General features: G+C 42.8%; 1 protein-coding gene across 4 annotated transcripts in view; it reads left to right on the top strand.

Moving 5' to 3' along the window:
• The window catches only part of MICAL3 (microtubule associated monooxygenase, calponin and LIM domain containing 3), a 205,268-nt gene that overhangs the window by 163,131 nt on the left and 24,582 nt on the right, over positions 1-17,555 (top strand). For all 4 annotated transcript variants that reach the window (XM_081926663.1, XM_081926665.1, XM_081926664.1 and 1 more), the window contains 7 exons: positions 202-264; positions 2,636-2,728; positions 3,319-3,450; positions 4,640-4,731; positions 7,310-9,167; positions 11,031-11,125; positions 15,183-15,233. In XM_081926663.1, coding sequence (XP_081782789.1) covers positions 202-264; positions 2,636-2,728; positions 3,319-3,450; positions 4,640-4,731; positions 7,310-9,167; positions 11,031-11,125; positions 15,183-15,233 — 2,384 coding nt within the window. The remainder of the gene's footprint in view (positions 1-201; positions 265-2,635; positions 2,729-3,318; positions 3,451-4,639; positions 4,732-7,309; positions 9,168-11,030; positions 11,126-15,182; positions 15,234-17,555) is intronic.

Below are 17,555 nucleotides of genomic sequence, written 5' to 3'. Positions count from 1 at the left end.
TCTCCCCCCGCCCCCCGCCTTTCGGAGCAGGGGGTGGGACGACTTTTGAGTCTGGTCTTCCCTGTGTTTGGTGTCTCCTTGGTCTGTCTGCTCTTCTTGAAGTTTCCCTCCCTTGATGTTTCCGTTTCAGATGTTTTCACCTTCAAAGTATTTGTTTCGTTGCTTTGAAATTTATTATTATTTTATTTTATTTTAATTCAGCATCGGACCTTCCCTCCATACGCCACGAGGCAGTGCAGGCGTGGCTGGAAGCAGTCCCAGGAGGTAGTTTTGCTGATGTTCTGTTTTACAGCTCACAAGTAACCCTGCCCGCCACTGCTGGTGCTCCCACCTGCCCGGAATTTTAGTGTTCCAGCTGCTGGCCCTTTTTTAACCATGGAGCTATCTATGCCTTTGGTGCTACTGCATGCTGGGTTGGGGAGGAAGGAGAAGGGAGGAGGCTGCATGTCTCACTGAGATGGTTAATTCTTGCATGAACTAGGCTTCCACGTTAACCTCTCCCAAGGCAGGCCAAACAAAAAAGAGGTCCATGTGTATTATGAAGGAACCGCAGCTGTTGTTGAGGAAGAAACAGATTTTTCATTTGTGCAGTAGGAAATTAGGAATTTAAATCTAACGTTTCTTGTACATGGCACTTCAAAGAAGCTATGCAGATCCCTCTATGTTTTGAAGGTTGTTTTATGCAAATAATAATAATAAGGCCATTTATATAGAACTATATAGCATTATACAGCAAAGGGTTCAAGTTACTTCACACTTTTTCTATCATTAATCTTTTTCTCATTAATCCTGTAAAATAGGTTAAGATTATTCCCGCATTGTAGATGTCAGCTCATTTTAAGAGATGATAGCTTGCCTTGTAGCTTCTTCTGAATTCATAGCAGAGGTGACATTTGGATTAGAGACATTTTCTTCACAGCCACTATGCTACAATAGCCCATGTGCATATGGCAGACATGAGCAGTGTGTAGTCCCAGGCACCTGGCTGGAAAATATCACAGCGACTTGGAAGCATCATGTTTGCAGCAGCCCCTAGTTGTGAATTTCTAAGTTCTTCTGTTCCTGAGAGAGACCTGGGCACCCCCTGAATTTGGCATCATTTCAAAGAGGAGAAAACGCTTTAACAAACTGAAGCTTGTTGTAACCCTAAAATCTGAGAGAGAAGTGGAATATGTTAGCTGTTCTTGCCAGACCATCTTCTGGATCAGGGGTAGCCAGCATGGCACTCTCCAGATGTTGTGGCCATTTAGCATGCTGTCTGGGACTGAAGGAAGCTGCAGTCTAAAACATCTGGAAAATGCCCTACTCCCTCCCTGCACTTATTATTCAGAATAGCCCCTGTCACTGAGGGCATTTTAGGAAAGAAGAACCAGGTTTTTACAAGCTAGAAACTTAATTTTGCATAATAGAAAAGTGATGACTTGAGATTTGGCACCTGAGTTTTGCATGAATGTAGTTAGTGCATTTCTAAAACCTTTTGCTTCTGACAGCAGAGCTTACAGGACGGCTGCATTCCGCCTTACCCAGTTGTGGCTGCTGACCAACTTGGACAAAATGTTGGCTCCATTCGTTTCTGGCTACAGTAGTGCATAGCTCACAAATTTTGGTGTGACAGCTTTTATCCCTTTGCACTTCATCTTTAACTGCCTAGTGTGTGTAAATGCATACTTGTACAATAACTGTGAATAGGTATGTGTCTCCACCACACCAATATATGTTTGTACCAGTGTGTTCCCAATTTGTACCTCCATTAAACATGTCACTGACTTCTGAGGTCTTTATTTTTATTCTATGAATCGGCCTGAGATTATTCTGTGAACCGCCCTTAGACCTACGGGCATGGCGGTATATAAATTCAATAAATAAATAAAATAAATATATCTTGATAATGTTAACAGGGCAGTCATGGGAAATTGCATGATAGCTTGGGCAATTACAAAATATCATTTTTTAAAGAGGATGTTCCAAAATGTCGCATCACGTAGCGCCAATTCTTTTTGTCTCTGAGATGCTATATTCCAGCTTACCCAACCAGTGCTTGCTTTGGATAGTTGCGCAGACAAGCCAAAGTCTGGTAAACATATGCCAAATATAACTGTGCTTTGAAACTACTTCTTTGCAAGACAAAATGCACCCAACAGAAAACAAATCTGGTGTCATAGATTTTCAGATATGATATAAGAGGTCACCCAAGCAATTTCAGGGCAAAAAATGTGTAAAGTGAACCTATTAAAAGTATCTGTGAGCTGAGCTACATAATCAGTAGTGTAATGTAGTGCAACTCATGGTTGGCTTTACCATTTCAAATGCAAAAAGGTTTGAATGCTTCCATGTTTTGTTTAGGGTTGTTTTTTTTTAAAAAAAAGTTCTATATAGTTTTCTCTCTGACATGCTAGGTTTAATATGCAAAGTGTGGTTTTATGGGGGCAGCATACAAACATACAGCACACCTCACTTTTAACTAGTGGTATAGTTCAGCAGAGTCTGCATCACATGCTATTACTGTTTCTGTCGCTTAGATCTTCACACACAAAAGTGGACTTCTGAAGAGACCACAGTACACCTTAGAACTTGAACTTACATGGATTTGTTTTCTCCCCTACCCCCATTTCTTTATGTATCATATTTATTCTAGCCCTGTGTGAAGAGAACGACTATGAAGATGAGGCAGGCACCGAGCCCGCAGAAGCTATTGAAGATGGGGACACAGGTGCAGAGTTGGATGATGGTATGGGACCATGAACTCCCTGGTGTGGCGACAGACATAGTTTCTGTAGTACAAAGTCATGTCTCAAACGGGTGCAGTGGTGGTATTTTGTGCAAGACTTAGCAAACCCCAAAACATTTGAGCTCAGTGCATGTGCTGTTTTAGCAGCGTGTGAATGTGTGGGGAGACAGTTGTAATTACAATTGTAATTTTTATTCATTTGAGGATTAGCGGTGCTCAAGAAAGCTTCTGATATGAGTGGAGAGAACCTATTGCTATCAATATTGACCTAGAGCTAGCCATATGCTAAATGGGTATACAAAAGTAATAAAGGATATGTTAATTATTCAGAGAATGTGCCAAGTCCTTCGCCAGCAGATTGTTTTAATGGGGGGCCATTTTGAGAATCAGATACAGAAGGTGAGCCAGCCACCCTCCGTCCATCTGATTGCCTTCAAATCTTACTGTCACAGCCACCATTTCCCTTCACTCATCTCTCTTGACTCTGGGTTGGCAAGGTGAAATCTTACCACAAAGACACTCTAGATTTGCATGTCAGATCCTTTAGTTTTTGTTCTTCTCCTTTCCTTGCAAAAAACAATGGGGAGCAGATGACATCCCATCTGATGCAGAAGCAGAGTGCCGCTTGCATCAAGAAGAGGCAGAAGAACTGGAGCTGAAAGTCTCTGAAAAAGAAGAAGCAGAAGAAGAAGAGACAGCTGCCCCTTCTGTTGAGACAGAAGGTACCAAAATTTAATCATCAAGTCTGAAGCCCCAAGCAGTTTTGAGCAGTCTGCACTGCAGGCAACTGTTATTTTCTAACACGATACATGGTTCTCATTACCATTAAGTAAATCTGTGGCCAAGTTGCCAAAGAACATTTGCTACTCAGGGAATGCTTGCAGGTGGCTGCCATGAAGGTGTACACATGGAAAATGTTGTGTCAGGTTATGGGAATGATAGTCTTGCTTAAGTCTAGGCTGCCTTTTCAAAACCTGATTTGTCATAAGCCCTAAAAGAAAAAGAATAAAAGGCCAAGGAATAATACTTGACATCTGACATTTTTATGGCAGCTGATCTTCAGGATATTCAGGCTTCATAAGGGGGTACTAGCTGGAGCCAGTTCACATTGGGAAGTCTTCTTAGTATGGGATACCTCTGTGGTGCTAGTTTCCATCAGTGGCTTCCTTTTGGCTCTATAGAAGGACTCCTCCACGACTTACAGCTAACCATCTTAGACTGGCATGAGTCTTGTGGAAGCTGCTTCTGCTGTCTTGCCTTTGGGTTTTGTTACTATCTTCCCTGGAAATGAAGGCTTCTCTTGTCATCTTCTGGCTTAATTTCCATCCTGCCCTTCCAGAATTTATGGAATTTGCTAATGCAAAATGTAGTGGTGACCACTAGCTTACGTAGCTTTGAAGCAATTAGGCAAATGCATGGAAGACAGGGTTATCAATGACTATAAGCTACAATTAGTCTCTGAATCCTTCTTGTCCACTTCTCAGAGGCATCTCAGTGGCCACTATGGGAAGCAGAATAGACTAGGATTAACCTTGTGTCTGGTCCAACTACCCTTTACTGCTAAACATATTTCTTTTTGACCTGTAATGAGCCACACCTCTACAAGACCTGTAATGAGCCACAACCTCTACAAGCAGTGTAATATTTTAGTATCTAAAGCTACAATTCTGTGCACACCTATTTGTGAGTAATCTCCACTCATTTTAATAGTACTTGCTGCCAAGTAATATGCATCCCATCAGGCTGCACCGATCATAGTACTGTGAGTGTCTTGTTTAACCAGGTGGAATGGTAGTGTTCAAGTTAAGTACCAAGTTGACTATCTGGAAATAAGCAAGGAGGCAGCAGTAAACTCAATGCACTTCATTTGGTTTAAAATAGTTATGGACCTTTTTGTTGGTTTTCCTTCAGACCCTTGCAAGCTTTGTCTGCCTGATCAGTCACCGTGTGAGAGGACTGCTCTGCCTACTCCAGCTGAAAACCACAAGGAAGAAGAAAAAGAAGTAAGAAAAGGCATTGTTATTTTCTTCATAGCTAATGCTTATGTACCCAGCTGAGTAAAATGTTAAAAGAGAAACTTGATCATAACCCCTGGTTCCATACACAAAATATTTGTAAGCTTATTTTCAATTTTTATTTGTGTTGCTTTATAATAGATTGCCTTGCAACGTAAATGCATGTGGAAGTGCTTCTCTCATTGAAACAGGACTGGCAAATAATTGGTTTGGGATCTCTGTATAAAAACAAGTTCCAAACATTCTGCCATGAATATGCTTAGAACAAAAATTGGTGAAAAATTAATGGGAATGTGTTTTAAGAAATTAATTGAGATAGCTGAAGCCACTGAATTTGTGAGAGTGCTGCCTACGTTATATTTGGTACTTGGGGAAAAAATTCCAGAGTACAAAACTGAGGCATCATTTGTGAACACTGTGCTTTTGTACAAATAGTGGCTTTTAATAACAATATTTATTATTCATAAAGTTGCTCAGCAGTCTAAAGCATATTTCAAAAATCAAGACAGGCGCTTCCCACACACTTAGAATCCTAGGAACACAAACCTACCTAGGGAGAAGGTGTGATCTCATTCCTGTTGGTGCTCTCATTTTTGCTGTTTTTGCAAGCAAAGCCCACAGTGCCTCCATATATTATTCTGTAAGGACACAGTGTGTGTGCATTTAGAAAACACTACTCTTCATTTGATTCACAAGAATGTATTTATTTATTGAAATATTTATATCCCACCCATCAGCTAAATGTCTATAGAACAACAGAAAATACACATCTTTCAAATGACTGCCCCGCCCCCACTGTAAATGCCAGAGTAAATAAAATCATTTTAAGCTAATGAAAGAAGGGCCAGTGCAAGACAGGAGGCCAGCTGAGACACCTTCACAGAGAAGGCTCTCGCGTCATGGGTACAATATGTGAGGCAGCTGACACCTTAGGTGAAGCCATGTTTTACTTTTGTGCCTCATGCTCTGGAGTTTTCTTAGCTTTTTGAAAAGCTGATTTACTTTGGACGTTAAGAAACAGCTTGCTAGTATCAAGCAGTACTTTTAATTGGCTATATTCTGTGACAAGGGGGGTGGGCGGTGGCAGAATGAGACTTTCTCCTTATTCTTTCCCATAGATTTGTAGGTAAAAGACTCATTTCCCAGAATCTTCTTTACTTCAGTCTGTTGCAGGACAATTTTCCAACTTATTCAGAGCTGAGTCAGTCATTCCTTGAGGATGTGTCAGAAGTCACCCAACAATCATTTTTGCTGGCACTTCGTGTGACTTGAACTAGTGTTATGAAATACAATCCATGTGCCTTGTGGTTTTTTTAGCACAACTTAAATGCTTAAATTCAAAAACATACAGAACAAGAATGACAATCGTTAGTGACACAATGTCCAAAAAGTACACAGTGATCTAAATAGATATAAAAGTAATGCTGTCATAATGCCTGAAGAAGGAATAACTCATATTGGCTAGTACTGTAGTCCTTATTCATGGTCCTTATTCACCAGCTGTCTGTCTGTTCTGCCCTTAGATCTGCATCATATTACTGAATCTGTTGAGAGCTAGGGTTGTGAATTAAATTCTGACAGTGGAAAGTACCCAATGTTGCATGGGAATTCTTAGAAACAAAATCCACCCTGATATATATAACTGGAAAATGTGATTTGTTACAAGGGCTGTGTATGCTCCCCAGTTCCTGCCCCAAATCAATTCAGGAGGCTGGGTTAATATTTTGGTTCTTTTAGATCCTATGCAACTTGGACAGGGAAGGAGAAATTGTTTCTTCTTTCTTGCTCCCCCAACTGCACTGCAGAATGCAAAAGGGTTCAGTCTTGCTGGGTTCTTCTTCACCAGCGTGCTTCTTGCTAGGTACAGATCACTGTAGTCAGCAGAACTTCACCCTTGGTGGACGACTAGTGTATGTGCCAGGTCTGTTTGCCACCTTCCCACTCCCATGTCAATGCCCCCAACTTGTCTTAGCTCAGTTTAGACCCAGGCGTCCCTGCTGCCACCGCCACCACCAACAATGCCACACCACTTTACTCTATTACTCTTACTCAGCTATTGTTGCTGTTGCCACCACCAGTATATTGCTGGCAGCGGCTGCCTGAGCCGGACCCACGTCACTCCCACTCCCACAAACAAACTTCTGTATCAGCCATCACCATGGGGGCAATAACCAAGTATGAGAAACCAACCTGCAACATGGGGACAGTTCTTCTGTCCTCCTCTCCCCCCACGGTTAGGTTCTCTTCCCACTTAGGACCTTTGCAGTCTTGGCCACCCATTTTTCAATCCTGCTTGGGTCTGCTTGCCCAGTACTTTCCCTGTAGGTGACACACTGGCAATCCAGAACCCTGCAGCCGGCAATATTGCACCCTCTGACCAGTGCCTCATATGAGCAGAGTGTGTACACTAGAATGTTTCCCAGAATTGCTCGTAACAATCTAGGGGTCTGTGGCAAACATGGAGCAGCTGGTATATGTACAAAGTTTGGAACTCCTTGGTCTAGAACCTGCTGGTGGGTGTTTTGTTCCACTGATGATGCTCTGTGTTTTATATCTGTCTGTGTAGGACTCAAAGGAGCTTCTTGCAACAGCGCCCTGCAAAGATGAATCCCCCGATGTACGGTTTTTCCCTGAACCGTTCCTCCCAGGAGAGGAGGCGCAAGTCAAGATCTGTGATGACCAAAAAGTCAAAAGCCCACCTGCACCACTCTCTCCAATACGGTCCCAGCCGGTTGCAATGCCTGAGACCATCACACCAACATCACCTGTAAAATCGCAGCCAGCAACTCCTGCAGCACCTGCATCTCCACCTGCCACCCCCTTGCCTATTTGTTCACAGCCTTTACCCTCTGGTGAAGCATCCATTCAATCTCCAGGGGAACCTGTCTGTTTCCAACCAGTCCCAGCCTTAACCTCCACTCCTTTGGCCAAGCTTGCCCTAAAAAATCAAGATGGAGAGATGGAAAAATTGGGGAGCCCTACCACAGCAGAAGAAGCTTTGAAAAGGAATAATCTTGTGGAGGAGTTCTGGATGAAGAGTGCTGAAATCCGGAGGAGTTTGGGTCTCACCCCTGTGAACAGAAGCAGGGGACCAGAGCCAAGCTTTACCATTTCCCCCCTTGAGTCTGCCCCCCTGAAAACATACACCCCTGAGCGTATTTCAGAAGAGAAGGGGATCCACATTGTAAAACCTCAGTCAGCCTCAAAGAAGCCAGTCACAGCAAAGCTAGACAGTGAGCAGTTTTCTTTGCTGACTCCAAAATCCCCATCAGAGAGAGAGCTGAAAAATTTGAGTGATGTTAAGAGAGAGCTGTCCAGCAGTTCTGGACTGGGTCTTCAGGGCAGTTCATCAAACATGAGAACATTGGCCAGCCAGAGTTTCAACACTTCTGATTCCACCATGCTCACTCCTCCATCCAGCCCTCCTCCTCCACCACCTCAAAACGAAGAGCCAGCAACGCTGCGGAGAAAAAGGCACCAGGCAACTTGGCAGAATGAGGCTGAGTCTAAGCCGGCTTCTATGCAAACACCTCACCCGCCACCAGCAGCCAATGAAAGGATCCGGCCAGCCAGGGAGCCATCCCAGCCCTCCAGAGAGGAGGTACGGAAATCATTTGTGGAGAGTGTAGATGAGATACCATTTGCCGATGATGTGGAGGACACTTATGATGAGAGGACTGAGGATTCGAGCATCCATGAAAAATATTACACGCCCCCCAGTAGGCCGAGGCCAGAGAAGTCTCTTCACCTACATTTTGTTAAAGAGAATGGTGGGCCGCCATCAATGGAAGGGGGGAGCCAGCAAAAGAGAGGCCTCCCTCAAGTCTCTGCAGAAGCGAAGGAGCTAGCGGAGGAAAGAATGAGAGCCAGAGAGAAGTCCATCAAGAGCCAGGCCTTACGCGATGCCATGGCTAAGCAGCTATGCAAGATGAAAGAGCTGGAGATGGCCAATGCTGCTGGCGCTTCCAAGTTGCACAAGGCATCTACCATGCCTTCAAAGACCAAAGAGCTGTATTTTGAATCCCAGAAGCATTTGGGTATGAAAGCTGGCGAAGGCCCCACGCTGAAACACGAGGCTAGTAGTGACAGGTTCTTTTCACCCTTTGCGGACACCAGTGGGCGTGATGGATCAGTCACATCCTCAGAAGGCTCTGGAGGGAAGAGTAAGAAAAGGACTTCTCTCTTCTCCCCCCGCAAGAACAAAAAGGAGAAGAAGTCCAAGAATGACAGCAAGCTCTCTGACAAATCCAGCAGTGCGGCTGAGGAAGCCACGAAGCCCAAATCACTGTGGAAGTCTGTGTTCTCTGGCTATAAGAAAGACAAGAAGAAAAAGACAGATGACAAATCCTGCCCTAGTACACCTTCCAGTGGGGCCACAGTGGATTCTGGGAAGCATAAGGCGTCTCCAATAGTTAGAGCAGCAGGTATAGTGTCACTGACTGCATTCTTTAGTGTACCTGAAAATCTTTTGCAGATTTCTTCCATGCACAGAATATGAGCCCAAGAGATATTTGAGCAATGTAACCTGTGATTTGGGAGGTGATTAAGGGGGGGGGGAGGAAGAGATAAGCATAAAAAAGCAGAAGAGGAACAGGGAAAGCATGAAAAAATAGTATTTTACAAAAGCATGGGATTTCTAGTTTTAGCTTGAGGAATAGGAATATGTGTTCCTCTGGATGTTCATGTGCCACAGTTCCAAGCAGTCATGGATGGTATCTGGCGAACAACACACCACACGTTCCCTTTGAAGTGATGTATGCAAGGCACATGTATATTTTCTGTGGGTGCTTTCAGGGACTCCTTCAATTCTTGCAACCTCTTTCTCTTTTAAAAATGAAATTGTTGAAACAGCTTTCTTGTGGGAGGCCTGATTTGGGGGGGGGGTGCAGTCACTCTGATGATGATTGAGAATTAGCTCCCTACTCCTAAGCAGCATATTCACAGACATGCACATTTGGGGGAGGAGTACACAGCTACCCAGTGGTATCGCTGTTCCCTGCCTAACTGGGAGCAGCTGTTTTATCCAAGTGCCCCAAATGGGCTACAAAAGATCCCATGCGTGGCCTAGTTTTGTGAGGCATGACTGGACACATCCATGAGTTCCCATTTTGCTGCAACACCCAGACTCTAGGGATATTTGTATCAGCAGCAGTGTTAGGCTTGATGTATGAGTCATCGTTTTCTCCCCCCAGTTCCCATCTCAAGCCTGGTGAAGTCAGTATGAACAGTCTGCTTCATTGTCAACCAGGCTTGGGAGTTTAGGATTAGGTGTGTCTGGTTCTGTGCCCTGCTCTTATTTTAAGCCACTTGAACAAATCCGTTTGAAGGATAGTGTTCTGAGTGGTCTGATGGTTTTCTTTCTCATATATTGTCTGACTCAGTTTATAACTTTTAAAATAGCAGGTTGATTATGTGGAGAATAAGTAATAAAGGTGCCTCGGACGAAATCAGAAATATTCAGCAACTTGCAGCTTGAGGCCCAGCTCATAAACTTCCATTCCAGTTGCAATAGTATTGGCCTAATTGGCAGCGTACCTTCCAGATAACTTGCTTGGCATGGAAAGAATAAGTCCCAGCTGTTCTTCAAGGAACATCTACACTGCTTTTTGAAGAAAAGTATTGAAGAAGTATAAATCAAGGCATCTGAGAAAGTTACTAGTGGAGGTGCAAAAAGGCCACACTCTTAGATCTTCCGCAGATTATTATAACTAATACCAGCAGCACGATATCTCTTTCCCATGTCATAGAAGAGGAGGGATGTAGTCTTACTGTAGGTAAAACAGGGACAGATAAACCTGGTGTGTATTTGCTTTCTTCCACCGAACTCATAGATGCATAAACACACACTCCTTTTTATCTTCACAACAACAACCCTGTGAGATAGGCTAGGTGAGTACCTCAAGGTCACCCAGTGAACTTCATGACCAAGTGAGGATTTGAACCTGAGTCTCCCCAGTTCCTGCCCAACACTGTAACCACTGCACCACCATGGCTCTCAGTGATGTGGTTAGAAATAAATTTAGTAGGGACCAGGGAGGAGAAATGTGTCCTTCAAAATTAAAGAAATTGAGCACACAGATGTCAAAGAACATCATTAAAAATGGGGAGGGGGGATCACAAATGGCCAGGGCATTGCTCCGGGAGAAAGGGGTAGCTGCTCTAGTCAATGTAGCACAGTGGGTGGCATGTTCTTTTTTTCAGACTTCAAGAGACTCATCATCTAAGTTCATTATGAAGCCAGCTGCTCCTCTGGCTGTGTCATCTGATTTGTTTCTTTACCATCGCAGATTTGCAACTACGTCGACACTTAAGCTTCTCTGAGGACTCTGACCTCTCCAACGATGACGTCTTAGAGCGCTCTTCACAGAGATCCAAGCGAGAGGTAAGATTAAACTGGGTGGGAAATGTTGAGCTAGCTGTGCTCTTTCATAGCCAAGATAAATAATAAAACCTTAGGAAAGCTGAAGTGATTAATGTTTAATATTTCCTATTAATTTACTTTATCTGGGCTGGAAGAAACCTGCAGACAAAAGCCCACTTTTGGATATATCTGGAATTATACTGTAAAAACTCAGTGTTTATGAAGAACATTGCTTTTCACATCTATTAATAACTATATATGGTATCTACACAGATCAGATGATCTGCCTATCTATACAAACACACTTTTAGCAAATGTCGGAACTGTGACATGCATATTTAGCACGCTGACCACTTAATTGCTTTATATCAGTTGTCCATTGGGGTATAGAACAAACACATTGATCCAGAAATATAGGTCCTCCTGAGGAATCCTCACTTTTGGCCGGAAATGCTGGATCTCTTTCCTAAATGATTCCACTGACTATGTCTCAACCTCAGTTGTGTGATCTGTAGCATCAATTTATCATCTCACATTGCTCCTGTTGAGAATGAGATGCAGCTTGCAAAGCTAGTATGTTTGTTCCAGTTGTTGTTCCTTTGATGTGTACTGGGAATGGCTTGTATGGTTTAAACCTCATGACAAACCATATCACTGGTTTAGGACTCAGTTTCCAAGCTTTATGGGAAAGTCACTACCTCATCAAAGAGGTGCTAAGTTCCTTGCACTGTTCAGTTTTGTGACAGTGAAGAACGCCCTACAAGCGCTGTTTCAAATGGCAAGATGGAGGTCTTATTTGCAAGTATGATTATTTGCATGTCGAGCAAATAATCTGTAGCTTTTCCTGCTAAAAGATCTGCTTGTGAGTAAGCACTCCAACGGGCCACTTTTATCTTGGATGATAAATTACAGCTCAGGCAGCTGTCCAAGGATGATGATGTAAGCTTGTAAATGTGACTGTCTTTCATACTCAGACGCTGAGTTTCTTCCCATGTTTAACATACCTATATTTGAGCTGTTGTTGTTTTTTATTGGACCCTTCCCTGCCCCTCAACTTCCCAAATGCTTGCCTTCAGGATTTTCCTGGCAGGTTCCACATTACATCTGGGATGCAAAGGAATGAGGAGGTACCTGGAGATGCTGGAAACAGCATCATGGGAGAGGGTAGTAGTAACAATGTGGTGGGTTCTGATAAGTCATGAAGCAGTTACTTATTCATGTCTGCATAGACCAGATGTTGTGGGATTCCCATTTCTACCTTCCCCAGCCAACATAGGCAGTAGACAGGGAGGGTGGGAGTTGCAGCCCAGCAACATCTGTAGGGCCTTGGTACCCAATCTCTGGCTTAGAGTCCTGAAGCTGCCTCAACATTCATATAGCTGCTTAGCATGGATTGGTTAGCACTTCTGCCACATCTGATTCACACAGGTGGCCAACATGTGATGAAGAGTGAGAATTACTTCACCTCTAAATAGCTATTGGAGTGCTTGATGGTTGTTTTGTTGTGTATTTTGAATATTGCAGACATTCCAGGTATCTTAATCAACAGCAAAGAACTGTTATTAATATGCATTGAGAGTTGCATCAAGAAGGAATATGTACTGAAAGAGTAGAAGTAATTGGTCATTTTACCAATCTTAACTCCTCCAGTTACATGAATGAAAGGATGGTTAAACATTCCATGGACTAACTAATCCTCTCCAGTTCTGATATTGAGCTGGGATGCATAAAACAAAGCAGCTCCCTTACCTCAGTAGAGAGATCAGGAGCAGGCTGCAGGATTGTTGTGTCAGTGACAATACATGGCTTGACTTCAGTGAAGGAGAGAGGGGAGCAGCTGTGAGGAAGAAATACACAATTGCAGTCTGTTCCCCATTGCTTAGTTGTAGTTCATAGAGCCACCTTTGCTCTTCACTGCCCCAGTGTGATGTCTTCCGTGCTGGTGAGTTGTGAGAACAGAAATGGCAGGGTGTTGTGGGATGGTCTTAATTTGATTACTAATCTGGAATGCAAGGGCATGGTCTTGTGTGTACCTCCTGAGCCAGTATTTTCTTCTCTCTGCTACATGACCGATCATGAACTGCTTATAGACCAAAACCCAGCAGCTAGCTCTCTTGTTGCAATACCATATCCTCTTCCCAAAGGTTGCCTGTTTGATGTGGTTTACTGTAATGTTTGCGATTAGCTCTTTAGTTTTGTCTGCTGTCTAACACTAGAAGCAGCTTCTAAATAAATGCTGGTATAGCTTCCTGTGGGATATGTGCTTCTTGGAGCTTTGGTCAGTGTATGTGTGTATGTGCTGATGTTGCAAGTATTTGATATACTTAGTATCTGGCTGTTCGTTCAAGGATATATTTCCTTCTCTGGTAGCCTGCTGAAGGCTGAGGTTTTGTCTAAAGCAGGGGTCCCCAACTGTTATGGCTTATGGTCATGGAGGACCCCTCCTAGTTACAAAATAGATCAACCTTTGGCCTGGTCCACTAGGCTTTTCTTATGCTCTTATGCTAAGGGGGATGTTTGACACTATGGGTGTCAAACAGAGTTTAGACTTTGGAGCACCCAAAGTCTAAACTCTGGTTGCACTTCAGTTTTCCTTTCATGTTTATGCATTTATTTAATGAAGATTAAGTGTACTATGAAAGTACTGAAAGGCAGAGTGACATGTGTGCTTTAAGCAATTCCATAAAAGGTACCATACAATTGCAAAAAAAAAAATTGGGCACAAAATTCAGTGTTCTGAAAAATCACATTTCATTAAAAAAAAAGTTACACTTATAGCCTATGAAACAGAGATGGGGAAAACTCTGGTTTACTAGCTGCTGCTGGACACCATTCATCCCTGTCCTTTGGCTGAGCTGCCTGGGACTGATAGGAGCTGTAGTCCAACAACTTCTGGAGGGCTGTAGCTTCCCCATTCCTGCTATAACACTTCTGAGATGGGTAATGCCTTGGGGAGGAGCAAGGTTTACCAGGGTAATTGACCGGGCTTCAATGCCCCGTTTGGCTCTTTGCCCTGCATAACTAACCAAAGCAGCACCACATGCAAATTTTCATTTGCAAAATTGTTTAACTGAGTGCTTTCCAGTGAAAACAGGGTGGAAGGATGCCTAGGTGCCCTGTGGAGAACCATAACGTCAGTAAAGGTAAATCTCAATTCAAGTAGAAGACTGGTGTCAGAATTGAATGCCAGACTAGGCATTCATACACAGTTTCATTAGACAAGAAATAGTTATGTGACTATTCCTCGGGGGAGAAGCACAGATACACATATGGGGGGGGGGTATGATCAGCTGCTTTCTCCCATGTGAACTCTGTCACTGCCATAGTGGTCTTTAAACTCCCTCCTTGCACTATTCCTTCTGAATAGTGACAGAAGCTTTGCAGAGCCCTTTTCTTCCAATCCACCTGCGCTGCAAACTTCCGTTTGCTTCTGCCTTGGCCCAGGCAAGGATGCAAGCAGCAGAAGAGTGAAACAAGGAGAGGGCTCTGTGTAATCCTCTTTTTACTGTTCATGCAGGAGCAAAGAGAGTTAAGCTTCTGCATGCATTTAAGCTTATGATAGTGAATCAGTAGGCTGAGCAACAATAATAACGTCTCTTAATTAAAAACAGCTGCTTTGTTGCTATGTTGTACCTAAATTGATCTGGCCTGGACTTCCACAAGTTGTGATCCCTGCCGTCTCCCAAGCTGAACAGTGCTCCCAAGCCATGTATATTAGTGCACCAAGAGTTTGATGAACCAACTCTTTCTGTTGCCTGTGACTACCAAAATGGGCAGCGGGGGTTGGGTAGGGGGTAGGGTTGTACATCTGACAGGCTACAATCCATGGCTTGTAGGTTGCATTTGGGTTTGGGTCACAGGCAGTGCAGGCCTGGTCAAGTATTTGTTTCCTGATTCTGAAGCATTCACCCTCATACATAGTGCCATGTTGCACTTCGAGCAACCTTTGTGTTTGTTACTGTTCATTTTGTTTTCAGCGTTTTAATGTTTAACTGACTGTGCTCCATTTTATGTGTGTGGGTTTTATTGTTTATTTATTTTTGCCTTTGCCATTCCTTCCCCCTCCCCCTTTTTAAAGTCGATTTACGTCCCACACGCCTTGGCATTCAAGAGATCATACGCATCAAAGGTAGTGTCTCCATTCTCATTGACTGGCCACAGTTGCATGCATTCCCATTATTAACCTTCCAGAACTATAGTCTATGTCCCATCTCCCTGCCTTTGTTTGTACTAATGTAATTCCTGACTGTGCATGTATGAAATGGTTAAAAAAAATAAGGGCAACCTGATCAAGGAAATGTCAAATCCTAAACCTTCATGCTCACTTGAAATGCATGCAGTATGTGCATCAAGGATCAACCAGAGAGAGAAAACCTCTTGATCTTGGTTTGTTGCTTTTAAAAAAGGTTTTAAAGGGTATTTTGCTGGACATATTAGGTACTTACTTATATCTGGTATAAATTGAAATTATTTTACTTTATTATTTATTGCATTTTTATTCTGCTCATCCTCCAAGGAGATCAAGGTGGCTTACAAGATTTCCCCATTTTATCCTCACAACAACCCTGATAGGTAGGGTAAGCTGAGAGGAAGAGATCAGCTGAAGGTCACCCAGTGAGGTGAATGGAGATTTGAGCTTGGATCTCCCCAATTGTAGTCCTCTACTCTAATCACCATGCCACACAGCAGCCTTGGCCATTATAATTTGTTGATATGTTTCTGTACACTCCGTATAAGTCAGTGTAAAAATATAAGTATACACATAGTGCTATAGGTAGAGTGCACAAAACAAGCGTCATTTTAATAACAACAGCAACAACAACTTTAGCAAATACTTGTGTTCATTTCCACAGTTCTCCAAATCATTTGGTTAATTCTGAATTATTGATAAAAGCTGGTTCCAAATTGCAGTCCAAGTAACATATTGTTTTAGGGGGTATCACAATTATCACCTCAGTTGCCCCTCTTCCCATTCTAAGCACATTCACATCAGTGGCTGTAATTGGTTTTGTACCTGTTCCATTTCCCTAAGGAACTCTTGAGTTCTATGTGAGTATGACCTAGATATGTCAAACTGACTTCTCAGCAAGCTACAGTTCTCAAGATTCTTGGGAGAAACCAGTATCAAGTTTGTTGTGCAGCGATGCCTTCCAACTCTGCTCACAGGTTATATTCTCATGTTACCATTTTGTGTGTCGAAATCTGCACATCTTTGAAAGCGTGCACATTGTAATGTGAGAGTTGTCATCCAGGTGTGTTTTCTTCTTTTGGCGTAGTATATGCTTCAACTTCTTGATGCATACATTGAGCCAAATGGGAAAGAAATGTGCCAGCATTCTCAGCTTAGGAAATGCAGGTTTTCCTGCTGAAGTGTGGATTTTAACATATAAACATAATATGAGAAGTAGCACTTGGTTTCAGGTTGGAGTCTTGAATAAGAAAGCAATGAAAGAGGCAATTCACAGATTTGTTTTTCTCAGGGCAAACACATCACTTTTACACATTCTGTGGCCAAATACTTAAACTACCAGTGAAACTGTTAGGTATGGGCTTAGTGGGGCTCCAAAGTGATCTTCCTGTGATTTAGCATTTTTTTTAGCACTAATAAACTCTGGTAACTCTAATGACTTCCAATCTCTAATCTGACCAGGATTTCAGCCACCCAAATCTTGTTGACTTGATTTTTTTAAATGGCATGAAGGTAATAGGAGATGCTGGGATATTTGTGTCAATGGGGAGCTGCTCTGAATTGTCAAGGGAGGATTATATGTTAGGAAAACACATGCTCCACACATCTTGTTACAACATGGATGTGAATTCACAGCCCCAAAGCAACTCTGTAAGTTGCATGTTTATCTTGAAACTAGCTGTGTATATTAATGATTTTGACAAGATGTTTAAAAGACACTGGAGCATGTGTCCATAAAACTGGAAGACATAGGCAGCTTATAACCCCATAGAGCTAGTTCACACCACAAATTTATAGCTAAGTTGTATGATCAGCAGGCCCATGTGACACAACTGCTACTGGACCATTTAAGACTGCTGTTAGGGTTCTCTCACAGTTGTATGCTTGCCTAGAATGTTTTTCTGTTAGCGGGAAGGATATTTGCGTAGTTTTCCTCATTGCGTTCTAGTTTTGTATGTGCTAAGAATTGACTTTTTAATATAGTAAAGAATTCATATTGCCATTATTCCCACTTGCAGGTTGAAGTGATTACATAGGCCTTTAGTACATTACATAGGCCTTTAGATAATGAGTTTCCTCTATTGTTGCATTGAAAATGCAGGTTGAGTGGTTCCATGCCCTGCTGATTAAGTGATTGGTAGGAGTTGCAAATATGGTAGGAGTTGCAACCTGGTCTCATGGTAGCACAAGGAAATAGGCAGTATACCATGTGCTTTAATCTACAACAAACTCTCAGCCTACTTCGTAAGATGATTTGGTCAT

Source organism: Podarcis melisellensis (assembly GCF_964234715.1).
Source record: "Podarcis melisellensis genome assembly, chromosome: 10".
Taxonomy (NCBI): Eukaryota; Metazoa; Chordata; class Lepidosauria; order Squamata; family Lacertidae; genus Podarcis; species Podarcis melisellensis.
Note: the sequence above shows the minus strand (reverse complement) of the source record. Positions and strands in the feature narration are given on the sequence as shown.